The 26,817-nt window shown below is 51.7% G+C and overlaps 8 protein-coding genes across 8 annotated transcripts; 3 read left to right on the top strand and 5 right to left on the bottom strand.

Moving 5' to 3' along the window:
* Nucleotides 1-1,184: 1,184 nt before the first annotated feature.
* On the bottom strand, nt 1,185-3,384 carry DL89DRAFT_270542 (uncharacterized protein). The gene is made up of 2 exons (XM_040888751.1): nt 2,957-3,384; nt 1,185-2,900 (listed from the first exon to the last, which is right to left on the bottom strand). The coding sequence occupies exons 1-2, from the start codon at nt 3,032-3,034 to the stop codon at nt 1,227-1,229; spliced, it is 1,752 nt and encodes a 583-aa protein (XP_040739889.1). The 5' UTR covers nt 3,035-3,384; the 3' UTR covers nt 1,185-1,226.
* Nucleotides 3,385-7,983: 4,599 nt separating this feature from the next.
* DL89DRAFT_260663 (NAD(P)-binding protein) lies at nt 7,984-8,874 on the bottom strand (the record flags this gene model as incomplete). Its single annotated transcript, XM_040885810.1, has 1 exon — nt 7,984-8,874. The coding sequence occupies one exon, from the start codon at nt 8,872-8,874 to the stop codon at nt 7,984-7,986; it is 891 nt and encodes a 296-aa protein (XP_040739888.1).
* A 1,171-nt stretch (nt 8,875-10,045) lies between these two features.
* DL89DRAFT_295839 (ARM repeat-containing protein) lies at nt 10,046-11,994 on the top strand (the record flags this gene model as incomplete). Its single annotated transcript, XM_040890695.1, has 6 exons — nt 10,046-10,054; nt 10,316-11,115; nt 11,150-11,492; nt 11,542-11,810; nt 11,849-11,918; nt 11,953-11,994. The coding sequence occupies 6 exons, from the start codon at nt 10,046-10,048 to the stop codon at nt 11,992-11,994; spliced, it is 1,533 nt and encodes a 510-aa protein (XP_040739887.1).
* Nucleotides 11,962-13,310, bottom strand: DL89DRAFT_270528 (ubiquitin-protein ligase RMD5). The gene is made up of 5 exons (XM_040888750.1): nt 13,031-13,310; nt 12,888-12,950; nt 12,677-12,865; nt 12,367-12,645; nt 11,962-12,335 (listed from the first exon to the last, which is right to left on the bottom strand). The coding sequence occupies exons 1-5, from the start codon at nt 13,274-13,276 to the stop codon at nt 12,057-12,059; spliced, it is 1,056 nt and encodes a 351-aa protein (XP_040739886.1). The 5' UTR covers nt 13,277-13,310; the 3' UTR covers nt 11,962-12,056.
* Nucleotides 13,311-14,360: 1,050 nt separating this feature from the next.
* On the bottom strand, nt 14,361-15,356 carry DL89DRAFT_295837 (NAD(P)-binding protein; the record flags this gene model as incomplete). The annotated part of the gene is made up of 4 exons (XM_040890694.1): nt 14,361-14,510; nt 14,545-15,159; nt 15,197-15,253; nt 15,297-15,356. 4 exons carry the CDS (start codon nt 15,354-15,356, stop codon nt 14,361-14,363), a joined length of 882 nt encoding a protein of 293 aa, XP_040739885.1.
* A 270-nt stretch (nt 15,357-15,626) lies between these two features.
* DL89DRAFT_325357 (UPF0061-domain-containing protein) lies at nt 15,627-22,659 on the top strand. The gene is made up of 5 exons (XM_040891522.1): nt 15,627-17,473; nt 18,711-18,907; nt 18,971-19,608; nt 19,669-20,878; nt 22,037-22,659. Exons 1-5 carry the CDS (start codon nt 15,658-15,660, stop codon nt 22,259-22,261), a joined length of 4,086 nt encoding a protein of 1,361 aa, XP_040739884.1. The 5' UTR covers nt 15,627-15,657; the 3' UTR covers nt 22,262-22,659.
* A 465-nt stretch (nt 22,660-23,124) lies between these two features.
* Nucleotides 23,125-24,048, bottom strand: DL89DRAFT_260656 (S-adenosyl-L-methionine-dependent methyltransferase; the record flags this gene model as incomplete). Its single annotated transcript, XM_040885809.1, has 2 exons — nt 23,125-23,848; nt 24,008-24,048. 2 exons carry the CDS (start codon nt 24,046-24,048, stop codon nt 23,125-23,127), a joined length of 765 nt encoding a protein of 254 aa, XP_040739883.1.
* Nucleotides 24,049-24,997: 949 nt separating this feature from the next.
* On the top strand, nt 24,998-26,812 carry DL89DRAFT_238679 (cytochrome P450; the record flags this gene model as incomplete). The annotated part of the gene is made up of 2 exons (XM_040884994.1): nt 24,998-25,311; nt 25,534-26,812. Coding segments are annotated over exons 1-2 (1,335 nt in total), but the record flags the coding sequence as incomplete, so codon positions are not given.
* Nucleotides 26,813-26,817: the final 5 nt, after the last annotated feature.

The raw sequence follows: 26,817 nt of genomic DNA, 5'->3' as shown, positions 1-26,817 counted from the left end.
AAAAGGGCGTTGTACCCTTTTCGTCGGCCACGAAAGCCACTGCAGCGGATTGCAAACTGGCTGGCAAGCGCCCAGACGTATCAAGCGGTTTTGTTTGCGTATTGCCCATTGGTATAAAAGAGATACAGCGGTGAAAAGTGTCATCCACATCATGACGTTTCAAAGATACTCCAGATAAACCTGGCATTGATTTTCGGTATGTTGTGGGGGTCGATTGCTTAATGTGCGGTATTGAAAACTGCTCGCAGTGGTTCAGGAACGTTGCTGAGGTCACTGTGCGCTGGGACAATATTGTGAAAGCCATTTAACTACTTACCATGGTGATGAGCGCACAGGCACCACCCAAAACCATTATATACGACATGCTACTTGGCGTACTGTACATGTGCACCCCATATAGGTTTACACTATTCACCTTGGGGATTCATAGTAGATAGTCTTCTCCATGTCGGAGCATACCTGCAAAACATCAGGCTGCTTTTATTTGCAATTTAGCGCATCTATTGCTGTGCCTTAGTACGTGGCTATGAGTAGATCTGAGGACATGAGTTTCTCGCATTTTCCAGCGAAAAAGATATTTACGCTACCTACACATCCTCTTCTCTCAAAATAATAATGCTATCGCTAATTGCCCATTCTTGCTTGACCGCTACTGTGCGATTTCGCCTATACCCAACAACCAAGGAGCACTACACCGGTGTCAAAGGCCGGATCGACTGGCCAGCAGTATCTAAGCAGACCGGGCTGCAGCTGACCGAGCGCCTGAGGCAGCTTGATGGTGCACTGTCCGGTACAAAACAGCAACTATTCCCGGCACAGGATGACTAGACCAAAAATGAGGCAGAGATGCTCCACGGATTCGGTCACAAGCATTTCATAAACCCAACTACAGACGGCCGGGACCTTGTTGGCGACTATATGAAAGTCAGCACAGTGGATTGAATGAGCCGCTGCCAAACAACCTGCAAATGCAGCACGACCGGTGAGAGAATCAGCATGATCATCAGCTACCACGAGGCTTGTTTTGTCAAGTATACGCTAGAACAACATGGGAGTTCAATATATGGACAGGTGCCTTTAAAATATACGATACTGTTATAGAAGATACTATGCCAAAAGTTTTGGTCAAAAGAGACGAAGACACCAGCCACCTGCAGGGCAATTGAGCTGACTGGGAACACAAGACAATGTATTCCGAGAAAAACGAGGTTGCAAGAAACAGGAACCTACAGAATTCTAATCTCGATGTCACGGCCTGCGATCAACTTGGAAACAGCCCTCTGATAACAGTCCCATACGCTAATGGTCAGAAGAGACGGTGTGCGTAAAACCAGCTGCTGGATAAACTCGAAAACATCTGGGTCACTATGACCATAGTAATGGTTGTACTCGAATGCCTCAAGACTCCGGCTAATCACGTTCGTTGAGGTAGGTTCATAGCTGCCTATCTCGCGTCTGAGTCCCGGGATATCCTCAGTTTCAACCCAGCATGGATTTGTGGAAACTGATAGCCTCCGTAGATGTGGGAGCTTGCTGATGAGTCCCTCCACCAGGTTCCAGTCGACCTCAGAAAGATCAAATCTTAGGTTCTGGAGGTATGGCCAATTCAGACATGTGGCGGCGAGCTGTGGGGCGCGAATATCTGCGGATCTGGCTTCTGAATATGCCTCGAATAGCTGTCCGACTGTGGTCCTCGGGTTGACGGTGTGCGTAGTATTACCCCTGTTCCATAGAGTGAAAGATAGATGTTCGACGTTGCTCAGCAGCAGCGGGTTGATGGACGGCAAATACTTGCAATGCTCAGTAATAGCCAGAGTCCTCAAAGGGATATTGGTGAATTGGTCCAGGAGGCTAAAATGTGCATTCGATCCTTGATCAGCCTCCAGCGTGCGGAGCTTTGGGAGAAGCAGCTTTTGATGCCCGAGAGAAGTCAGAAGGTAAGGAGAGGTAGGAAAAAATGTGTCATGGAGAATATCTCCGGATAGCTTCAGTGTGATCAGCTCCTTGAACTCGATTGTATCGGCATCACTGTCAGCAAACTGCGCCCATTTATACGATGGTTTGGAGCTGGGATGGATCGCAAGCTCCTTTAGTGTAGGTGCAAGAAATTTCATCAACCAGCCATTGCAGAAGGTATACATGTCGAATAGAACCAGGCTAGTCAAATGTGGGAAGTATGTGGCTGACAAGTAGAAGGCATTCGAGCTATCAAGATAGAGCCTTTTGTCCGTAAACTTGTTGTCAAGCGCATATATCGTTTCCTCCACGGTAGTCTCCAATTCTGGATAAGATGGATATATCGACGTGACCTGGTCGCAATGGATGTTACCAAGCGATGGTGCCAGTCTCGACAGATAGGCATGGACCGAATCGATATGCTCTGGAAATGGAACTTTTGATAAGAATTCGTACTCCCCACTCATTACAATATCTCGAAGATCCGGCCAAGTCGTTGCTCCAAACCCACACCCTTCTAAAAGTACGTCGAGCGATAGAGGAGATCCACGCGAAGGGTTGTGTATCGTTAGTCGTTTGGTAAACTGGGTTCCACCCATGCGAATAACCGATTTTATGTTTGACCACCAAAACCTCTGCGACCGGTTTGATTGCACTTTGTCGAACGAAGCGTCGTAATCATCATTAAGCGGATCAAAGAGAAGTTCACTAGTGATATATATGATGCGACAAGCATATGGCTTCAGGGACTCCATCCACTGTCGACAGATGAGAGCGTATTCGTTAATGCATCGGATATGAAAGTGGTATGCAGTGATATCTTGGAAGACAAACGTGGATGGCAAAAAACTGGTAGAATCAATTACATCATCGTACACCAGATATTTGAAGATTCGCTGAAGTATAATGCCTCCGGCTAGGTCTCCAAGTTTAAGCGTTTGGTCCTCCATGTCAATGGAAAATAATAAGGTGAGGAAGGAGGGAAAGAAAGAAAATATACAGCGCCAGCGGCGTCATTTTCGGTGCCTTTTATGCTGTCTATTCCCGACAAATGAAAATAACCTGGCTCACCTGTCATCTTTAGACACACCGGGAGAGTTTTGTGCTTTCCACTATACCTTTGGTTTCTTTCAAGGAAAGTAGGCTATGATTTAGTAGATTACACAGCCGCAGTCAAATCAACATGTTGGCTGTTGATTTCCAGCGATCCGAGAACTGCATTAGGCTCCCAAGATTGCCACCATTTGAAGCATTGTTGTTGAGCGCCAGGTGAATGCTTTTGTAGTTCCAAGGACTGCGTCTTAGCGCGGACTATGTGTATGGCAGAACTCCTTTCTGCTAGCAGTTTGTCCAAATGACCAGTCCCACCGCTGGCTATTAAAGCGTAGAGTAATCAAAAAGTGCAGTACTAGTGTTGGCATTAGGCCGCCAACATTGCTTTGTACTGTTGTGCTTGTTAAATATGTAGAGGTTTTATTGGTTGCATTGAATATTGAAGAAAAGAGAGAAAAGGGGACAGATGAGCTGCGCGGGGGTGTTTTCAGTGCAACTGTTTGTGCAACTCATCAGAGGCCAAACGTTACCTCCGTAGTGTAGGCTGTAGCGGGGTTCTCGTTTGCACCTGGCTTGCCGTCACCTGATTCAACTGACATATCGATGTTAGGGGCAGCTGCAGCAGGTGCGCAATGGTACCACCATGCTCAAGAATGACTACATTTAAAAGGGCCCCAAGCACTTGACAACCCACTTCTCTCTCCTCAGTTGATTCTACATGTATTTTCCTCCATACATGCCAATAAGCATTCATTTGTCTGCTTGTTAACAGCTTGAATTCTAGATGTGGGTAAGCCAATGATTAATGTTAGAATCTCAAGATCCGATTTACTGTGAACTACATAGTTTTTCATCCTGTTGTTATTTTTCTTCTTCCTTTTGGCTGTGCCACCTGAGCGATGGTATAAACCCTTTTCGCTCGCCTCTCCCTTCCTACTTCGCTTTAGCTTTCGTTACATCAATAAAACACTTGACTTTGTCGCTTTCTATTGATACCTTGCTCACGCTGCTAGCATATTCTTGGACCGATACATTACTATTCGCATATCTGTTCCGACTATATATGAAAATTACACGCATATCTACTAGAAATACTCTGCTCGCGATGCGAGCTCGGCTGCTAGTCAGCATGGGTTGACACGTCGATAAGGGCATCACGGCGAACCGGTCATTTGAATGTGTCGGATGGTTGTTGGTGCAATGTCAATCATGGACATCTCCTGTCTTGATGGCCTGCTCCGCGTAGGCGCTTCAGCGCTGGCTCGCTGCTGCTAGCAGCAGAATCGCCTGCTGCTGCACGCCTCTTGCGCGACCTCTTTGTTGCCAGGGTGGTGCCAGAAGCATCAGCAGCAATGGCCGTAAAGTGACGGAACCGTTCAGGAATACTGCCTGGATCACAGAGTGACTGGAAAATGAGTCTGAAGTTTAGAACTGCTGCGAGATCGCGGTTCAAGAGCCGAGATGAATAGGCTCGCCTGTATTGTGCCATGGCCCGCTTACATGACTCGCTTGTACAGCGGAGAAGGCCATGGCACTTCACAGCTGGGTTCTTCGATCTCTGACAAGGCTGCAGGTTGGGAACATGACGGAATGTCTGCAGTGACTTTTCGCAGCAGAACGGGCACATCGACGATGTCCGGAATTCGTCGATCAGATAGACTTCAAAGCCATGGTGCTTGAACTTGTCGTGCCATCCCTTGCCACGAATCGGTGCATGGTGTCGGGCCATCGGCGCACTCCAATTGCCCATGATCAGCACTGGATCTGGACCGAACTTGCTCCGGAGTTTCGCGGCAAGCCTGTGGTCTGCACGGGCCTGGTTCATGAATGAATCAAGGCGTAGCTTGCGATGAAGCGGGTACACCTTGGGACTGGTCCCGACACCTGGATGGGCCTTCCAGCACCTCTGGTGCTGCTTGTTTGACTTAGTGAGTTGCTGCTCTGGTAACCTTCGCGCTGTCATCGTGCTGGCATAAAACGGTGCTAGGACACACCACACAGATGCACGGGCAGCAATGTAGGTACGGAATTTTGCTGGGCTAAGGGTCCGGCAGCAGTGCTTGGAAAGCTCTGCCTCTGCTCTGCAGACAGCATCTTCTGGGACTTGATCCTTTGTAGCCTGACGAATCCTGTCATAGTGGCGCAGCTTGAGCTCCTTATTGCGCTGCTGCCGTGTGTAGCGGTAGAGCATTTTTTCACCCTCTTTCCCATTGCTGCTATTTTCGTGCATCATGTATAGCAAATCGCCCTGACCTGGATCGATGAATACACAGCGGCCTTTCAGATTCTGCAGCTCTGGCTGTGGGATCTGGTGGATATAGCGACAGTCAGCTATAGTACTGCCTCCTACAGCATCACCTCCCACAGCATCGCCTGTAGCATCGCCTCTCGCAGCATCACCTCCCGCAGCATCGCCTCCCGCAGCATCGCCTCCTGCACCATCAGCATCTACTGCACCATCAGCCTTGGATATCTTGTCTTGTAACAGAATGCATATCGTTACACCATCTGTTGTCGCCATTCCGTGGAATTTTCTATCACCATGCGCCTTAAATGGCTTTGATGTTAGATCTGCGACCCGGCCCCACACATCCCACACAGGTTGTGTGATCCCTCGGACCGGGTCGTGTGCACAGACTGGGGGTGCTGATGCATATGCATTGTTAAGTGCTGCAACAGTGTCTGCTGCTGCCGCCGATGCAGCAGCAAGTGAATCAGCTGCTACTGCTGCAGTTGCTGCTGTGGCCTCTGTTGCATCCAATTGCATCTTCGCTGCTCCACGTGCAGCCTTCTTGGCCAATTTTTCGCCCTTTTCTGCTGCTTTCCTTGCCTCTGTTGCTGCCCTCTTTGCTGCGTTGATCTTGGTAACCTCCTCACGTGTTTTCGAAACAAACACCTGCTTGATTATTTGCTTGTCTAAGCGCACATGGCCTGGGATCCATGATGTCCGCAGAGGCAAGCATTGGGGGGGGGAGACTTGCTAAGCTGCTCATTCTCGATAAGCTGGCATAGACGAATGTGTGCACACAGATGCTTAAGTGGATTTACCTTGGCATCATAGTATCAGCTGTCTTTGGCGAATCTGTATTTGGCATCATAGGCACTAAGGACTGGTGCCAGCTTGTTGTAGATTACAAGCATCAGTGGGGTGAGCACACTGAGATCAGGGTGCCTAGAGGCAACTGCCTGGCGGAGCTTCTGTGCAGGCGTATAAATACACACTTGACATGCGTTATTGAACTCAGCCTTGGACACATTGCCCATTGTACTGTGCAGTGTGTTTTTGCGGCTGCGAATATCAATCAATTTGGCCAGAATCTGCTGTAGGCAAGTGCCATAGTGCAACACAATGTTGTTCTTGTATGCTGTCATCAGCTCGGTATCCACGTATGTCACTACCTGATTCATGTTATGTACACCATGTAGCTCGATATCGCCATTATGTAATAGATAATCATAAATATGGTATCTAACTACATCACCGAAATCTGCGCTCGACAGTTCTGACCTGTCCTTCTGGTTAACGAAATCCTTGGCAGATATGACAGTCTTCGCCTTCAGGTTATGATAAATGAATAAATAAATGGAATGAAAGAATCCCTTTTTCACAAGTATTGCAGAGTCAAAAGCATCATCGTCAGCTAGTTGATGGAGTAGTATCCATCGTGCAAGCATGTATGTATGCTCTTTGATGATATTGACACTATGCACAAATTGCTCTAGGCGGGGCAACATAGAATCACGGAAGCCAATACCACCAAGTGATGTCTTTATGACAGTAGTACTGTGGGTAATATCCATTTGAGAAGTTCAATAGGCAAGTAAGAAGAGAAATGATGCTGTTCAGTTTTGCTGTATTGCAGATGCATAGCATTAAGAACTTTTTATTAAAGATTTTCTGGCTTGCATGGTTCTTGGGGCCCTTAGCACTGATACAGTCTCTTGAATCAGTCTATACATACTGGGTCCATTGTGGCTCAAATACTACTGCTTACACATGTTCATAATGTTGTGTCGGTCGACTATGTAGGGGTTTTTAAATGTATATTTAATACTGAAGAAAAGAGAGAAAAGGGAATAGACGAGTTGCGCAGGGGAGTTTTTAATACTGCCATTTGTGCAACTTATCAGAGGCTAGACTCTACCTCCATATCGTAGGCTGTAGCGGGGCTCTCGTTGGCGCCTGGATTTCTGTCACCTGATTCGGCTGACATGTCGATGTCAGGGACAGCCGCATCGGGCGCGCAATAATAAGACAAATTAATTTATTAAATAAACCCACAAATATTGCATGACTGCTAGAAGAGCTATATGGCCTTATTCAATAGGTGCTCATAGATAAACATCCTAAGAGTGTTGCGCAGCCGGTGATGACCACCATGATGACGCCATGGAAGTTATCAGGCCGACCGACAATGAGAGCAGCTCTTGCGCTGAACCAATGGAGATATCTAGTGGAGACCTATGACCACTACAATAACAACTCGCCACCCTGGTTTCACCGATGAGGTCAGATGCCGCACAAGATCAAAAAGGAGTTTATAGAGTAAGTCACTCAAACTCGTGTTGAAGCTTAAGAGTTATATATCTATCCAATTAATAAGGTTCTAGCTGGTGGTCGGACACTTTTTGGACTATAAAATCTTGTAAAAAGGTAAAGATAAGGCATTTTTCGTTACTCGTTTCTTATTTCCTTTTCCTCTTGCCCTACACCACCCCCGTGTGCTCTAGACCTACACCATTTGGCACGATCCGTAACTATTTATTATTATTTGTGGGCTATCATGAGCGCCGATAGAACGACGGCATCTGGCTCCACATATATATGGTCAATACATAACATTAGGGTAATCCGAAAATCCATGTTTGACCGTCAGGAAATTTTTGCTATCATCGTGCGTAGACGCACATTTTTGAGAATACACATAATGTTACAAAAATATAACCAGAGTAGTTGCAAAAACGTATGCGAGATTACTTTGTCTTCTTTTCGTCCCTGGTTAATGCATCCTGACTCTGGACGAACTCTGGTGGCGGGCCAATACCCTTGACCTTGGCGACGAAAAGCGAAAAGAACGCCACGACCATGATAGCGATAAAAGAAAACTCGTATATGAACAGATTTGCTCTGACAGCCCAGTTCCCAATCAAAACATACGCCTTGCCTGCGCTTTTCTTATCCTGAATCGTCCTGACAGTTGCCTCAGCGACCTGCTCGGTAGACACCACCAGTTGGTGCTTGATAATTCCAGATTTGGCCAGACCCTTGCTTTGGTTGACCGCTGGAGTGTCGACATAATAGGGCGCTAAAGCAGAAACGCGTACGGCAGGGGCAAGGGACTTGGAGGCGTGAGTGAAGTTCAAGAGTGCAGATTTGGTAGCCGCGTAGACTTCGATGCCGCGCGTTGGCATGCATCCAGACATGGATGCCATATTGATGATCACACCAGAGCGGTTGGCTTTATCCTCCCAGATGTACTGGACGAACTGGCGCGAGAACTCGATGGGTCCGCGCAGATTCACGTCAATACCCATTTGGATGGCAGCAAACGTCTCGGTCCTGTAGAGCGACTCGACAGTGAATACAGCGGCGTTATTTACTAGGATGTCGAGGCGGCCGAACGTTGCTACGGCGTGGCGAAGCGCGTTGGCGATGTCCTCGGAGCTGCGTACATCGCAGTGTACATAACATGCGTTGTTGTTGTATTTTGCAACAAGCTCAGTGCCTTCGTTGACATCGCGGATATCGGCAAAGACCACTTTGGCACCGTTGGTGAGCAGCTTTTGGGCGATGGCTGTGCCGATGGCACCGAGGGCACCGGTGATTAAGGCGACTTTTCCAGAGACAGAATATTCGGCAGGCATACTGTAAAGAAAACTGAGCAAGAGGAGGAGAAAGGGGTTGTTTTATTTTCTGGTGGCTGCAGGCAATGCATTAGGCAAGTTGCGCCCATTGTCTTTTCTCCCTTTTATGCAGTATAGTGAAGTAGGTGCGGACATGTAATAGTGACGGAGGACACGATTCACATAAAGGCAATGTGGGAAATGCCAGCTACAAATGGAGCAATGCATCATTTGTCTTCCAGCGCTACGTCGCGCGGATTTTAACATATCTATTAGGCGTCCTTGCACCCTAGTCACTTGAGCGACCACAGCAGAAACAGCGCACACCACCAGCAGTACATACAGCGCATACTCCTTGACGCGCATATCGACGCACACGGTCCAGTTTCCGACAACAGTAAAAGTCTTCGCCCTGGCGTTCTCGTCCTTGACAACCCTGACGGCGCATTCGGCGACCTTGTCCAGAGGCACCAGACCTTTTTCCCACAGCCACTCAGGATTCTTGAATAATGGGGAAGCAGCGACTAGGGGCGAGTCGACGAAACAGGGAGCAATAGCGGCCATACGCACATTTTGCAAGTGGCCGGTCGACTCTGTATAGCTGATCAATGCAGCTTTGGTCGCGGCATAAACCTCCAGATTCATCACCTTGTGGAACGCGGTAGTAGAGGCAATATTCAGGAACCACGCCCCTCCGCCCATCCCCTTGGATGTACTGGACGAACTGGCGCGAGAACTCTATCGGCGCACGCAAATTCACGTCAATAATCCTCGACATCTCCTCAAAGGTCAGAGCGCCGTAGAGCGGCTTGAGCGAGGCAATCCCGGCGTTGTTTACCAGAATATCCAGTTGGCCGAATATTGTGGCTGCAAAGGAGATGGCTTGGGCGATTTGCCTTGGGTCGCTGACGTCGCAGTGGATAAAGGCGGCGTTGCTGCCGAGGGGCTGCGTAAGCGTCTGACCAGCCTCTTGGTCGTGGATGTCAGCTAGCACTACCTTGGCGTTTTCTTCCAGCAAGCTTTGTGGCTATGGCTTTGGCCGATTCCGCCCAGGCCACCGGTGATGATGGCGACTTTGCCGGAGAGAATGTATTTGGATGATGAAAGCATCTTGGGCTGGGAGGGGTTTGCAGAGGAGAGATATATTGTGCAGAGCAAGGGGCGGAGTTTTCATTTCTGTCCTGGCGGGCTGATGTCATGTGTGCTTTATTTGCAGCAATAGGCACGGAGCCAGGGCATTTAGCATGTGGTGTTGAAGGTACCAGCACAAAACTACAAGCCATATGTTGATCGCAGATCACAAGATCAAGTTTACGAAAAAAATAATCTGGCTATTTTTTTTTCTCAACAGCCAGCAAGATCACTAGCGCCCTCCCTATGCATCTTGCCTTTCTCCTAAAAAATACCGCTCTTTATACATTACATTAAAATAGTCCCATGGCCAAGCAAGAGTACAACTAAGGACGCGAAGCGCAAGGAGGCGGCGACACCGCAGGAGTCGCGGCAGCAGCAGAAAAAGCAGCGCATCGAGCGGGTGCTGGCGCAGCCGTCGGGGGAGCTCAAACTAGCGGCGCGCAAGCTGTGGGAGACGCTCCGGCAACGCGACCTAGAGGCATCGGTGCGCTCGCAGAAGATGACGGAGATGATGGCGCTCCTGTCGGGCCACATCAAGGAGATCACGTTCAAGCACGACATGAGCCGGGTGCTGCAGACGTGCCTGAAATACGGCACGGCAAAGCAGCGCGACCAGATCGCCGAGGAGCTGCGGGGCGGGTTTGTGGAGCTGGCGAAGAGCACGTACGGGCGGCACATTGTGCTCAGGCTGCTGAAGCTGTCGAACCGGTTCCGCGGGGAGATCATCGAGTCGTTCTACGGGCAGGTGCGGAAGCTGATCAAGCACAAGGACGCGGGGGTGGTGGTGGAGGAGTGCTATGCGACGTATGCGAATGCGCGGCAGCGGTGGTTGCTCTCGGCGGAGATGTACGGCAATGAGTTTGCGGTGTTCAAGGACGACCAGCTGAAGTCGCTGGACGAGGTGCTGGCGAAGAACCCGCAGAAGCGCCAGCCGGCAATGCTGTCGCTGAAGGGCGCGCTGACGCCGCTGCTGGAGAAGGCCACGGTGGGCCAGTCGATAGTGCATCGCGCGCTGCTGGACTTTCTGCGGCACGCCGACCACCCGCAGCGCATGGAGATGATCGAGACCATGCGCGAGCTGGTGGTGGAGATTCTGCATACGCGCGACGGCGCCCACGCCGGAATGCTGTGCCTTCTGCATGGCACGGCCAAGGACCGCAAGGCCATCGATCAAGTCCATCAAGCCGTTCGCCGAGCGCGTGGCCAAGGAGGAGTACGGGCATGCGGTGATCCTGCAGGCCATGGACTGCGTTGACGACACGGTGTTTGTCAACAAGACGCTGGTGCCCGAGCTGCTCAGCAACGCCCACGAGCTGCTGGCCGACAAGTACGGCAGACGCGTGATCCTGTATGTCCTGGCCGGCCGCTGCCCGCAGTACGTCGGCAGCGAGGCCCTGAAGATCCTGGAGGCCGGCGACAGCGTGCGCGCGGTGACCAGCAAGAAAGACCCCAGTGCCAGGCAGCGCGAGCTGGCCGGGCCCGTGTCCGAGCGCCTGCTCCTGTGGGTCGCGGGGAATGTCCGATACGGCCATCTTCGACCCCATGCCCAGCCAGGCCGTGTCCGAGACGCTGCTGCGCGCGCTGGGCGACAAGCAGCAGGCGTGGGAGGCGGTGCTGGCGCTGGTGCGGCGCCAGATCTCGGACAAGCACGTGTTGGTTGATCCGATTGCCAATCGCGTGATCACCAACTGCATCATCGCCGAGCACACAAAGCCCGAGGGCGCGGTGGTCGGCGACCAGAACCCGCAGTTCGGCTCGGACGTGCTGAGCGCTCTGGAGGAGGAGGGCTGCTGGTGGATGCGGCAGTGGCGGGCGCGTTCCCGGTCAGGGCTCTGCTGGAGTCGCCGGCTACGGGCCCCAGGACCAAGGAGCTTCTGCAGGGCGCGCGCGCGCAGATCGCGCAGGCCATGGACAAGGCCGAGAAGAAGCGCGTGTACGAGGCCATCCTGGCGCCTGCTGGGCTAGGCCCTGTCTCGCAGCACAGTAGTCCAGTTTTTTGCCCAGTAACCAAAAATTAAAAGCAGATAACCCATGTATTAGGCCGCCCACAGGGGAGGGATCGTTAACCGTCAAAAGTACACTCGCTTGGCGTCGCCCAGCGTCGACATGGACGGGCAGTACGGGCACTTGAATCTGCCCGATGCGACTGCTCCGGGCCGCACGCCGCGCGCCAGGCGCTCCAGCGACGCCCGGCACACCACGTGGCCGCACGGCATCATCATCGGCGGGTTGGCCGAGCTGGCCTGCTCCTTGGATACGGGGCAGGCAAAGACCGAGTGGAACCGCATGTTCTCGGGCAGCGGCACCTCCACCGCCAGCTCGTCCTGCGCCGACCACTCCACGCGCTTCTCGCGCATCAGCCCCTGACATTTTGCTGACCACCGGCAGGGCCCTGGCGCCCGCCCCCGCTGCCACGCCCAGCGGCGACTCCGCCGCCAGCCCCAGGTGCGCGCAGAACGCCCGCGCAAACAGCCTTGCCCCGTCCTCCCACCGCCGGCTGTCGAACATGTCCGCATACGGCGACGCCCGGAGGTCGCGTGCGTAGATGAATATGCCCATCAGGTGCTGGATCTCCGCCATGTGCTCGGCGCTGGCGAACCGCTGGAACCATGTGCGCGCATACGCCAGTGCCTCGGTCGTCTGGCCCATCTCGATCAGCTGCAGGAACCGCAGCCGGTGCAGCGGGAACGCCAGCTCTGCATCCGCGTGCCGCATCGGCCCACTGCAGCGCTTTGGTCAGGTCGTGCGGGTCTGTGCGCATCGCCGCCACTGTCGCGTACATTTCCGAAAACTGCTGCTGCGTGTGCGCTGGCAGGTCCAGCTGCGCCTCAGAGGCAAATGCGCTGGCTGCCGAGAAGTCGCCCTCGCGCAGGAAATGCTGTCAGCAGCGTCTCTGCCACCACCGACTGCTTGTCGGCGAATGCCGGTGATGCGCTCACCACCGTCAGGTCCAGCTTGAACGCCTACCACCCTCTCCTTGCAGCCCCTGTTTAGCATTTGCATCGACCCCCTGCCCCTCACATTTTTCACTTTGATTGCTTGCCTTTTCCACGTGCTTGCCGTACTTGGATACTGTTGTGTACAGATCCTTCAGCTGCTCGTTGACCTGCCCCTGCGCCTTGTCCACCTGGCTCTTCAGCTTCACCAGCTGCTTCTGCCGCTCCGACTCCTCCGTCTGCCGCACCTCCTCCATCGCCTTTATCAGTCCGTCGATCGCATGCAGCGTCTTGTTGTTCAGCACCGTCTGGTGCTTGGCCAGCTTGTCGCAATCACGCACCAGCCCGTCCATTTGTAGCAAAAAAAGGTATTGCGAGAGAAAAATAGTACAAGAAATATATTATTACTGAAGGAAGGTGAGAAAAAAGGAAACCGGAGCAGAGGTGAGGCCTGGAAGAACCTTGGAATCAAAAGTGGCCACACACGTGATCCCTCGGCTGATGACGTCTCCTCGGCAAGAATGCATTCTTGCTATTAATGGGCCCTGGGGAGAGCGATGCATCTCGTGTGGAGCAGCAGCTAGGCAGCACTTGATGTACTGGCTGCGAATTCCACATTCAGTGGAGTGTGGAATTGCAGCCAGTATATCAAGTGCTATTTTCTGCCCCCATAATCCCCCACCCACACCAAACCGCAGGTCATTGCTTTCGCCAGGCCGTTGTGCTGGGGGTTTCTCTTTGTCAATCAGCGGGTTTCTCAATCTTGAGAAACTGCGCTTGAAATATGCCACGTTGTCTGACTGCTGTGCGTCTGCTCTATCGCTCATTTGCCGGTCCTTTAAATGTGTCTGGAATAACATTTTTGGCGGACCTTTGAGAACTGGACGCGTTTGTTGCAGTCGCGCGCTCAGGGTTAGTGTACCGTACATGATTTATTATTGAGAACTCAAGTTTCGACGCATAGGCACGTTCGACCGCCGCCGCTGTGTGTGCCCGCTCAGCGCCTTGGCTAGCCGGAGACGCAGCTGCGCCGGTGATTCGCCGTGCTGGATGCTGTAGGCGAGTAGCAGGGAGTGGTTGTTGAGGATCTCGCATATGCTGGCTTGCCGTGCCAGCGTGTGGAAGTTTGTTTCTTGGAACGACATGGGAATATATACAGTTATTGACGACTATGCTTTGCCCGAAAATGAATGGAGGTTTCAATATACCAACGATCCCTGCAGTGTTGACCAATATATGGGTTATAAATATTCATCCTCGATATCTTCCGCCTGCCTGCAATTTTGCCAGCACCGCTTTTCTATACTCGTCACTGGTACAGTTACACGTCCTGAAGAGGAACGTTAAATGTGACAGACGATCTGGACTCGTATCCTATGCCAGCTAGCTTTTGCATTATCTTGAATACATTACTGCAGTTCCCTGCAGGAAAGACTTTTACTTGTCGTACTTTTCAACCAGCTTGTCAAGCTTGCCGATCAGGAACCTGCCCACATCCTTATCGTATTTGATCGGCTTCATGTCGACAAACGGCCTGCCTAGCCGCGACGCACAGCTATAGTATTTGATCCTCGCATCCAGCTCGTCCTCGCTGGCCTGTGGCCACGAACAGATTGGCAACGCACCCGTTCTCGGGCGAAATCGTCAGCCGCTCCATGCCCACCACGACCCGAACCAAGACGAAAAACACAAACACCAGCGCCTCAAAGAATGGCATGTTGTAGCTCGACAGAAACGCCGAGCACACATTCCCGGGCTCCACCACAAAACACCGCACATTGCGCAGCGCCAGCCTCTCGTCCAGCGGCTGCACGATCTGATCCACTATGTACTTTGACGACTCGTACGGCATCGCGCCGTGCACGTGCTGGTAGTCGGCGCGTGAAAACTGCAGGCTGTTGGCCGCCGAGCCGGTCCAGACCACGCGCGCCCGAGACTGCGACAGGAGATCCAGGAGCTTGTGGATCAGCAAATAGTGCCCAAACACGTTGGTCGCAAAGGTCGTCCCCAGGCCGTCGCCCGTCACCAATCCGCGCTTCTGGTCAAACGCCACTGACGACTCGAAGAATCTGGCCGGATCCGTCGCCAGGCTCTTCAGCACCGCCGCAACATTGAACTTGTCGATTGGCATTGCTCCCGCATTGCAGCACAGAAGATCGAGCCTAGTGAACCTCCCCAGGATCTCCTTTGCTGCCTGCTGCACTGAGGCTATGCTGCTAGTGTCCAGCTGAACCACCTGCACGTCGCTACTGGGGTACTGCAGCTGAAGCGACGCGCGAGCCTCCTGTGGCCTTGGCGAGGTTGCGGCAGGCGAGCACGATTGTGGTAGTCTTTGGATGCGGCAAGTAGCTGGCCGGCGAGCGAGAGCCCGACGCCGCTGTTTCCACCTGTGATAAGCACGACCTTGTTTGCTGTCTCTGTTGCCACTGGCATTGCTGTCATTGAAATTTAGAGATGGGGGGGGGAAGTCAAAAGAACAACAAAAGCGTAACATGAAAAAACAGGCCCAGCTTCTCAATGCCATTTTCCGGACGATCGGATTGCGGTCCGGCAAAAAAGGCAACCAGTGTGCATTTCGCGTGCTTTGCTCGGTCTCCAGACAGGTGATGGGACAACCCACGTGAGTAGCTCAAAAGATAACGAATGCCAAGAACCTCCCAATGCCTCCACGCTCAGAGCTGTGGCCAAGTCTCTGTTAGCACCCTTTCCTTCACCCTTTTGTTTCCTCTTGTAAATGTACCGTCTCAATTCGTGTATCAGGAACTTTAGAGGGAAGCCGCAAATGAGCCTAGTGAACCTATTTTCAACCGACGAAGCCGCGAGCTTCGCCAAAACCAAGCTGCGCCCACAGACAGCCGCCGCACAGTGGACCAACGCGCTGCACTTTGAGCACACATTCACGCAGGACCTGCCCGGCGACCCCGTGGTGCCTAGGTCGCCATACGACCAAAGCACAGACGAAATAGATGTGCCCGAGGCCAAATTCCGCGCCTCGCGCAAAGTCACCGGGGCGCTCTACAGCTGGGCGGTGCCCAGCCACCACGACTCTCCGCAGCTGATCAGCGTCAGCCCAGCAGGCGCCCAGTTGCTTGGGTTGGAGAAGCAGCGGTTTCTGGATGACCCGCAGGCAGCGGCAAATGTGTGGAGCGGCAATGAGATGCTAAGCGGGGCACGGCCCTGGGCGCACTGCTATGGCGGGCACCAGTTTGGCGTGTGGGCGGAGCAGCTGGGCGACGGCCGGGCAATCTCCCTGGGCGAAGTGGTCCAGAATGGCCGCTGGGAGGTGCAGCTCAAGGGAGCGGGGCGCACGCCATACTCGAGGTTCGCCGATGGATATGCGGTCAGGCGGTCGAGCATCCGCGAGTACCTGGCAGCCGAGCATATGGCGGCGCTGGGCGTCCCGACGTCACGCTCCCTGGCGCTAGTGTTTACCGAGCGGGCCGTGGTGCGCGAGGAGATGGAGCGCGGCGCAATTGTCACCCGTCTGGCGCCATCCTGGGTTCGGTTCGGCTCGTTTGAGCTGCCGGCGTCGCGGCAGGACGCGAGGCTTGTGCGGAAGCTCGCAGACTATGTTATTGCCAGGCATTTCCCCGAGCTGACCGCACAGGAGACCGCAGAGAAGAACCGGTACGCACTGCTACTGCATCAGATCATGCTGCGGACGGCGTTGATGGCGGCACACTGGCAGGCAGTCGGGTTCTGCCACGGCGTGATGAACACCGACAATATGTCGGTGCTGGGCCTGACCATCGACTACGGGCCATATGCGTTCCTGGACGCGTACAACCCAGACTTTATCTGCAACCACTCGGACCCCACCGGCCGCTATGCCTTCAAGGAGCAGCCGCGCGTGGCACTGTGGAACCTGCTGCGCCTGGCCGGCCCCCTCTCGGTGCTTATTGACGAGGGCCAGGCAGTGCCTGAGACCAGCGCCCACATGAACGACGTCAAGGACACGACCATTGCGCTGGTCAAGGATTCGCTCAACAGCTTTGCCGGCGAGTATGCAAGCCAGTATGCGATGCTGATGCGCAGGAAATTCGGCCTGGCCAACAAGAGCAGCGAGGATGACCTGAAGCTCGTCATCCAGCCGTTCTTGGATCTGCTGGAGACAGCCAGCACCGACTACACCTTTGCAATGCGCTCGCTCTGCGACATCCCGCCCATCCTGGTCTCTGCTGAGCGCGATTCTTTGCTCGATGCCCATGTCGACTCGCTCGTTGCTCGCTCCTTGACATGCGATGCCGACAAGTGGAAGGACAAGCTCAAGCAGTACTACCTGCATGTGTATCTGCCCCGGCTGCAGGACGATGTGGGCGAGCTCACCCAGGAGTCAGCCGGCCTTGTCGGCCAGGCGATGAAGCGCCAGAACCCGAAATTCGTGCTGCGCAACTGGGTCGCCCAGGACGTAATCGACAAGACCGAGCAGGGCAACACCGAGATTGTCGACCAAGTGCTCGACCTGATGACGATGCACGCCTTTGATGATGATGTCCCCCATGTGCCCGATGCTGAACGCTATGCCGGGCCCGTCCCAAACTGGGGCGAGGGTCTCCAGTGCTCTTGCAGCTCGTAGAACCCGCAGATGTACTTTAAAATTTCCACAGCTGTGCTCTATGTTTTGCTACTGTGCTGGCCAGCGAAGTGGGAGGGGTCTACTGCTTTGTCGGCTGCTTTGCGTATTAAGCATTGCTGCTCCACAAGCATTGAGGGTTTTTTTTGTGATGCCTTTCGGGAGGGAATGTTTGGTGCTCGAAAAATAAGACATTTGGTGGGGAGGGGAGACGACGGGCTGAACATGTTTGCTCTTGGGTGGATTCGCTGCTCAAACAGCATCTCCTGCAGTCTTGTGAAGAACCCCATCCCCCACCTCCACACAATTCCCTTTTTTTCCTGGCGAACAGCACATGTGGGCTATTTATGATGGCACGACCCGAATAACCAAAAAGTAATAAGCAGCAAGAAAAAAAACAAATCGATATTACAATACTGGACGCCACTGCCTAGTACAGCAAAATAAGCACATGTGCTAAACCAGATAAACGAATTGATGAGGGGGCAGTGAAGGTCTCTTGTGTAGACACACACCCAAGCGCCCACAGAAAAAAGGCAAGCAAAGAAAAAGTGGCTAGGTGCTCGCTGAACATACAAGAAATGGCTGCTGGCTGCTTAAGACGTAGCTACTTTTTTTTTTACCTCGTTCCCTCTTTCTTGCTTCTTCCCTTATTTTTCCAAACTATATAAATCCCTTGTTTCTATATATTTCTCCCGTCATATATATTATGCACAGCGTGTATTTTGATCTACAGAGCAGCAGGTACCGATGGGCCACATGTGGCCTCAGAACCGTGCTACTCACCAGCCTTCTTTTGTCACTTCAAGCACACGCCGCAAACGGCCTGCCAGGATTGGAGACCTGTGCTGGCTCCAACCCTGGCGTGTCTGCTGCCTTGTCGAAACGCAGCCAGGATGGTGCAGATAACACAGTTGCCGGTCGCAGTTGCAGCTCCGACGCACAATGCGTTTTGTATCGTGAATCGAAGAGTCATGCAAAAACAGCCGGCAGCACAATTGATGCCGACCGGAAGAAGCTGAGGCTCGGAGAATATGCCTGTATTGATGGCGCATGCCGATACTTGGTCAAAGCAGGCAAGTTACCCACACAAAATACCGGCTTGCACAATCTGCAGCTGATGTGTGGCGATATTATGCATGATGTGTCTTGTGGAAATACCTATGTCATGCCATATAAATTTTGTATTTTTTTTGCCGGAACTGTACCTGTAGGCGAAGTCTGTGCAGACTCGTTCGACTGTGCGGCGTTCCAGCTGAGTCGCCGGTGGAAGTCGGCTGCGACAAACGCGACACATGGTGACGATGCTGACCTCGATCAGTCCTGGTGCGCCCCACAGTACTGCACATTGGAATCGACCTGCGGCGGCGCATGGACGCTCCCCGACGCACCTGCCGATTCACCCCCTGGTGTAAATCTAAATAAGCCAAATATCAACGGGACCCTCTCGTGCTGCAGGGGATTCCCAGCCGAGGCCCAGTGCGCATTGTCGAGTGGATCGGTGGATACCTGCGGCAGCGGCTTTGCCTGTCTAACCAACAGCGAGGGCAGCCAGATTCCCGAGCGCGGCGTGCCAGCGCGGCAAAAGGATATCGTGGTGGATGCCCGGTCGTCAGTACATGCCATGTCGCAGGAGGAGTCTGGGTTTGGCAAATGCATCAGCCAGGAATCGCACCAGCAGATCTGGATCGGCGTGCTCTTGGTGCTGGTCGGCGGTGCCACCTTGAATGTAGGGCTGAATCTGCAAAAGTACGCCTTCCGCAAGCGGGCAGAGAAGATGAAGGCTGACGAGGCTGCGATTGAGGCTGCCAAGGCCAAGGCAAAGACTGTTTCGCCCTCAGCCCCTAGCCAGGTGTTCTTTTACTCGACTGGAGCGATTAACGGTAGGACGGCGGACAAGCAGTCTGCAATGCTCAGCATGGACAACCCGGCAAAGAACGCGGCGTTGTCAGCCATCTTCCCGCGCTCGCCATCTATTGGCAACAGCTATGGCCGAGGGATGGCCGATCACGGCCTGGGCATTCGCAAGACACAGACGGCGCATGGGCGCATATCGGAGATATTTGAGCTCCAAAACGTCCAGCTGCAGCAGCCAATCGAGCCGATTCCAAGGTCTGCCGATATGCCCACCCAACTCATGCATCGCCCCTCGTGGCCCCGCCGCCTCCGTAGCCGGCTGTCTGTCAGCCTTGCCGACACCGCCTTTGGCAGCCCCATATGGACCATCGGGCTTGTAATCTTCATCCTTGGCAACGTGATCAACTTTATCGCCCTGCAGTTTGCCCCGCAGTCGCTGGTCGCTCCCCTGGGGGCCGTTGCGCTTGTCACCAACGTCATCATCGCGCCCCTGCTGAACCACGAGAAGATAGGGTTCTACGACATTGGCGGGATTCTTCTCATTATAATTGGCTGTGTTGTCGTCGTCGTATTCAGCGGAATTGTCCAGCAGGACTACCGGCTCTGTGTCCTTATCCAGCTGCTCAAGGCAAAGTCGACAGTCATCTACCTCTGCCTCATCTTTGCTGCCATCATCGCCGTGTACTTGTTCCTTCGCGTTGTCGAGAAAGGGACCGAGCGCTATAATCTCGAAAACATCCAGCTTTCCGACGATGACATGTTTAAGGCGAGCAATGCTGAGGTCGATAATGGCAGTCAGGCTGTTGCCGGTGCGCAAACTCCGCGACACGGGCGGTCAGTGAGCGAGGAGATTGATGAGATTGACGACTCGTTGTCAACAATGGAGTTACTTGGAGAGCTCGAGTTCACTCAGTCTCCACTCATGAGCGATGCCAACAATTGGGCTACGCTGCGCGAGCCGACCTCTCTGCAGAAGTCGACGCCTGGTTTTACCGAGGTTGCCCAGGACGCAACACTACATGGTGGTGGTACTAAAGTCCAGAAAGCACCGGTTTCGCGAGCAGGGAATGCGCCGGCAGCCAAAAAATCGCTGATCTCCCGTGCATCTGCATTGCTCATGGTGTGCCATCCTCTGGCGCCGCTGGACAAGCACATTCCACCTATTCACCCGGACTCGCGCAAGGTCAAGTACGGCCTGCCCCTTGCATACGCTAGCCTGGGATCGTTGATGGCGTCACTGACCACGCTATTTGCCAAATCACTGGTCAACCTGCTCTCAGTGTCGTTCTTTGAGCACGACAACCAGTTCACAAGCTTCATATCCTGGGTCATCCTGATGGTCACTGCCTTCACTGCAGCGTCGCAGGTGTACTGGATAAACCAGGGCTTGTTGCGCTACGACGCCCTGCTCCAAGTGCCCGTGTTTTACGTCGTGTGGACTGTGCTGGATATTGTTGGCGGCGGTGTCTATTTTAATGAGTTCAAACTCTTCACAACTGTAAAGTATGCCCTGTTTGCTGTTGGAGTCGCAATCATCTTTTCCGGCGTGGGTCTTCTCTCGCACCGTATGAAAAGAAGGTGAGACAGCAAACATGGCTAGCCATGTTCATTACTACTATTAGTTCACGCTCAGCTTGTTCTTACAATTATGATTACTAAAAGAATATTGTGCAAACGGACTGCCTGCTGCTGTGAAGGCTTCTAGTGCCAAATGACGTAAATGGCGGATTCAAATGCTATTGATGTTGCGAGCGTGTAATGCTCATCAACTGCGAGGTTTGTTGTGAACAGAGCAGTCCTAATAACATACTCTCTTGCAAAGTGCGAATAGAAGAAAGGCGTTTAAAGTTTGCCACGCTCACAAAGGGTATACTCGGCACCCTCTGCAGTAAACGCGATCGTTGGCAGCACCAGGGGACTATCGCGAGCAATGGAATCAGCCCACTGCTCACACCGGCTTACACCTGTTAATAGACGAGCCCTCTGCCGGGCTAGCCTCTCGGTGCAGTAGAAACAAGAAATGGATCGATGCTTGCACGAAGCTGCTAGAATGAAAGGTCTAGGCGTGCTGTTTCTCGTGCCTGTGTCCGCTGTGCATTGGCTGGTCGCACTGGGTCTGGTGTGACCAGACCGTCCGTCCACTCAAGTGTTCCTGATCCAGATGGCGTGAGTGTGATGCGGACTCTGCACCGACACTTTGCAGACACGCGGCGGTCCAAAAAGGGCGCTAAAGACAGGTACGGGCCGCAAGACTGGCAGGCACGGATCAGTAGCAAACAATGCTCGGGTCTAGCGAATCCCTCATTTATTCACGTGGACGCCGCTGGCCAGTCAGCCGGTTATTTGCCGGCGGGCAGGTCAGATGATGCATGGCCTTCATGTCTCTTTTCGCTATTGCCGGGATTGCAGGGTTAGGGTGCAGTGACACCCGCCGGCTAATGCAGCGCGCATTGCGTGTTTCCGCTGCGTCTGCGCATAGTCGTGCCTGCTGGCTGGCCAGGCCCTCTCCTCCAAGGCCGCTATAAAGGACGCCTGCGGCCACTGCGGTATGGCAGACATCACCACCACTTTCACTCACATAAACTATCCTATTTATTCCAGCTTTATTCCTCTACTCTCCTTGTATTTTCTTGTACCTCTACTATTACTTTTAAATCTCACGACCATGGGTTATCCGCAAAAGGCCAAGTCTGCTGCTGCTGCTACCAAGGAAGGACATCTGTCGCGCAACGGCGCTGATCCGCGCGGCCTCGCCAAGAAGGACGGCGCCGGCAAGCACAACTGGGGTCGGGAGGACGCTTTCGACGCTGCAGAGCAGGACGTCCTGGGCACGTCGCCAGTCTCGCAGCCCAAGATCCAGACCATGAGCGCCGAGCAGTTTGAGGCGATCAAGAGCGGCAAGAAATAGCCGCCTACAACCCTCTAACCCCTGTTGTACTTTTCAGTGAATCCCAATACAAAATGCTTCAGTTCTCAAAGGGCAGTGACAGTGATGCTGAGCGAGGAAAAGTAGTAGTGGCGTATATAAACGCAGTTGCAGTTGCGGTACACGCATTCCTTTGCCTTTGGTAAATCGTCGTATCTTGCCTAGCAGTTTCGCTGGTACAAAAAAGTTGATACAGCAGCGGTCTGACCAGGCTGCCTTGGCATGCTTTGGGTCAAGATGGCGTAGTTGAAGATTTCCTGGGCCACCCTGTTGTGGTGCCAAATAGACAGCAGGTGAATTGGCAGACACTTACGCGTCCCGCGATGACAACGCGGCGCCTAGCACACAGCCTGTGGTTGCCTTTTGGGTCGTCTTTGTCCTGTTGCCTCTATAATTTCCAAATAGCATATATTCTAACATCTGTACTTGATGGCACACAAAATCGAAATCGTGACATATTCTTTGGCGATCAAATGATATGAATACTCGATGTCTCATCTAGTCTCCTTGCTTTGCTTCCTGATCTTGCTTTATATAATCCAGGTTGCAGTCGTAGTGTTGTCGTAATATAAAGTTAGTGTATGGATAGCAACAGCTGTATGTGGTTTGGATATTTCACCTGACAACTACTTGTCCGTTTGTGTTATGTTTCAAATCTGGGTGTAGTCATAGGACACAATCCGATTCAATTCAATTCAACTAGTAGTTTTGAATACTGCTCTATGGTTGCTACTTGTATCGGTATTCTCAGAAGTGCTTTAAAAAGTCAATTTTCATTTTAGAGCTTACCGCATCAACTAGAAAATAAATGCAGCATATCGAAGTGTGTGCACCATATGCTGCTGTTACTCAGTTGGCTTGGTTCCAATGAAGAGAGCACCCAAGGTGTACATTATGCCGCGATATCCGTTATTTTCCATTGCAAATCCTGCGTCCTTCATCTCTTGCACAAAGGCCGGTGGCGACGGAAATGCTCGACCGCTATGGTGAATACGCAATGTCATAGTCCTGTTCTGTACACTCCCTCCTGCAATAAGTTCGAGGAACTGAAAGAGGAGTCCTCTAATAGCCTTTCCGATGCGCCAAGTCCCCGTATCAAACTCTACGACATAAATCTTCCCTCCAGGCTTGAGCACGCGCATCGCCTCTCTCAGTACTTTGTTGCGGTTAGGCATATTGTGCATTCCAAGATAGCAGCAGTAGATGTCGAATGAGTTGTCGGAGATCTCAGGCATGTGCTCGGCATTTCCCTTGATAAATTCGATGCGGCCATCTTTCGCCCACTTGGTATCTCCGAGTCGCTTCTTGGCAATACTTAGCATATTGGTATTCAGGTCAACGAGTGTCGCGGTTGATACCGTGTTGCGGTTGATTCTATCTTGGTATTCGAAGAAGTACATGGTCGCATTGCCAGTTCCAACAGTCATATCGAGGAACTTTACACCTGGCTTTGGTGAAATAAGGCCCATGCACTCCTTCTTAGCAATAGTGGTTTGAGGAACAGAGGATCCACCATGATACTTGTCGTACTCTTCAGCAAACGTTGTATATGCCTCATCCAGCTCATTCCTGGGGGTTCTCAGCCATGTTTCTTTTATCCGTCATTTGATGTTGTGCAACACTCAAATCCGTCGTTGAGAGAAAGCACAATTATGTACATTATTAGTTAAGCCACTTTGTTCAGACAATGTATCATTCACCTATATTTGAAAAGCCTGCATAGCCTACGTTTCCACTCCAGGTGTGGTGTCGAAAACAAGTTTACCCATCGAAGTTACGTGATCGATATATTTCTCATTCCAGATCAAAAAATATCGTCAATTGCTAACACCTGCTTCTACAATTCCCCGTAGGTGTCATGATGATTAATCTCCTGTCCGCCAAGACCTTCTTTATCCTTTCTCTCTAGTTCGTTGTTTCTATGACACCCTTTCAAAGTGGCCATTTTATAGCCACTTCATATGGTGCCATAGTTGAAAAGTCATCAACTTTTTACCCCTTTACACGCAGCAGAGAATTTTGCTGACCTGCTCCTATGAGATACAGTATATCCATTGTACTCTGGCTTAACAATGGTATAATAATGGCCCTGCCCCAACCGTGTTACACTGAGGAGTGCAAAACCACAGCTATGGCAATAACGGCTGAGCGGCCTTGAGCAGACACGTTGATTTATTTTTTTGAGCAAGCGCTACAATATATGCTGTTTGAGAGATAAAGTAAACTGAGGCGTTATACGCGAAGTTTTATAAGTAAGTAATGGGAAAATACTAAGCGGCTAAACCGATAAAGAAAAAAAAAAAAGAAAAGTTCTTTCAAGGAAGGTCTCCGCGTCACATAGTCGGTGAGTTAGCGAGTCAGGATTTTCCTTACACAGTGACTTGCCGATTTAGGATTAACCGTATAGTCCATCGATTAGTGTCCAACAAGAGATCCCAAGGTAACAAGCTATTTTTCACCTATCTTACGTTTCGCTGTGTACTGGCTGCTAAAGGATAGTAGCCACAAGCAATTTTGTTGACATGAATCATGAATGTCAAGCAGTGTCTTCTTTTCATGAATATATGGTACATAGGAGCGGCAAGTGGCTTTTATTGACTCCATTGTCAAACAGAAATGTTCCCACAGAGTGAAGTGTATAGTGCTGGGAGGCACACATGTACAATGGCCACAAACTTGTTGCATGTTTTGTGTGCACAACTGTGGAAGCTGACTTCATTGCTCCTTTCGTTATTAGAATGTTACCTGGTTTCATATGCGTTCCCCTGTCACCTTGTCCCACTTTGTATAAATGCCCTAGGTATCAGTCAAGAGTATCACAGGACTACTCGCAATATCCAGGCTGATTTTCAGTCTACTTTTAAATCCTTTTTGTCGCTCCATCGCATATTCATATATACCCCTTTGCTCGCAGGTTCATTCTAGCATCTCCCTTTTGCTCATTTCCTTCAGTTTCGACTTCTCCTTCAATCTGAAATGGCTATCATTAGCACCATTGGAGATTTGCTTGAATTCTTCGGAGTCACCTACAGGTGTCAGAAGGTTACAAGCGATATAAGTAAAATTGTAGAGCGGGCTGGAACACCCGAAGATATATATATTGGGAAAGTGTGAGAGAGTGCTAAAAAGGCACTAAGCAAGTAGAAAAATATAGAAGAAAGACAAGAAAGAATCCGGTCCAGTATTGGACTGGGTAGCAAAATATAAAGAGAAAATAGAACAATGAAATGAGGAAAATCTAATTCTGATAACAGGCAGGTGCTCTTTGGTGGGATAGTTATCTACGGGACAACTGTGACGTTCTACAGGCTTTTCCTATCTCCCCTCAGGTCTATTCCAGGGAGTTTACTATCGCACTTGTCGATCTCACATATGAGGATCATGACCGCGCTAGGCAAACTGCCGGATATGTGCGAGGACGACTACTACAAGTACGGCGATATCTTCATTACAGCACCGGATATTGTGACGATTTCTAACCCGGCAGACTGTCGCAAAGTGTTGAGCTCATATACTTTCGTCAAAAACAAGTTTTATGAGTCACTCCGACTGGTGGACGAAACCTTATTCACTACTAGTGATCCTGATCTCAACAGCACACGGCGGCGCCAGATTGGGCCTGCCTTCACTCAGGGAGCGCTGCAGAAAATGGAGCCGACGATCATGGAGTGCGGCATCATTGCACTTAAGAGGAAGTGGGACAGACTGATCGGTGAGAATGGTGGCGTGGCCAAAATCAACTACAGCCTGGAATTTCAGTTGGTGACATATGATGTCATCAGTGTGCTCGGATATGGTCATCGGTTCTCTGCACTGGAGAAGGGTGAGACAACGATTGTTAACTGGGTCGAGAACTATAGCTTGCTTGCGCTCTTCAAAGCAGTCATTCCATCCGTCACTGAATTCCCAATGAGCCTGCTCTGCCGTCCTTTGCTCAAGAGCTACAAGGAGTATGTTGATTTCACCGATGCTACAGCTGAGCACCGTCGCGAACAAATCCGCCAAGGGCAAAAGGTGCCGAACGATCTCCTGCAAGCATTAGTTGACGGCGAAGATCCCGAATCGAAGGCAAAGATGACGCCGTCGCAGGTAACCGCGGAGAATATTGATATTCTGGCCGCTGCTATAAACACGACAACACATACGATGACTTGGACACTGCATTATCTGATGCTATATCCCGAGTGCTATCGCAAGGCTGTGGACGAAGTACGGTCAGTATTTGCACCTGACCACCTGATCGGCTATTCTGAAGGACGCAGCCAGCTACCATATGTCGAGGCATGCATCTACGAATCTATGCGCATTCATGCAGCAACAGGGATTTTCCTACCACGAGTTGTACCTCCTGGCGGAGTGACATTCCAGGGCCACTTTATCCCTGCCGGGTTGAGTGTAGGTGTTAATATTGCCGGGATGAACCACCACCAGAGCCTGTGGAAAGACTCAAAGAGGTTTATGCCGGAGCGCTTCATTGAAAACCCGGATCTGAAACAACAAGTGATGACGTTCAGTACCGGTGTGCGCATCTGTACTGG

Source organism: Linderina pennispora (genome assembly GCF_002104995.1).
Source record: "Linderina pennispora strain ATCC 12442 chromosome Unknown DL89scaffold_20, whole genome shotgun sequence".
Classification (NCBI taxonomy): domain Eukaryota; kingdom Fungi; phylum Kickxellomycota; class Kickxellomycetes; order Kickxellales; family Kickxellaceae; genus Linderina; species Linderina pennispora.
This window is presented reverse-complemented; position numbering and strand designations above follow the sequence as displayed.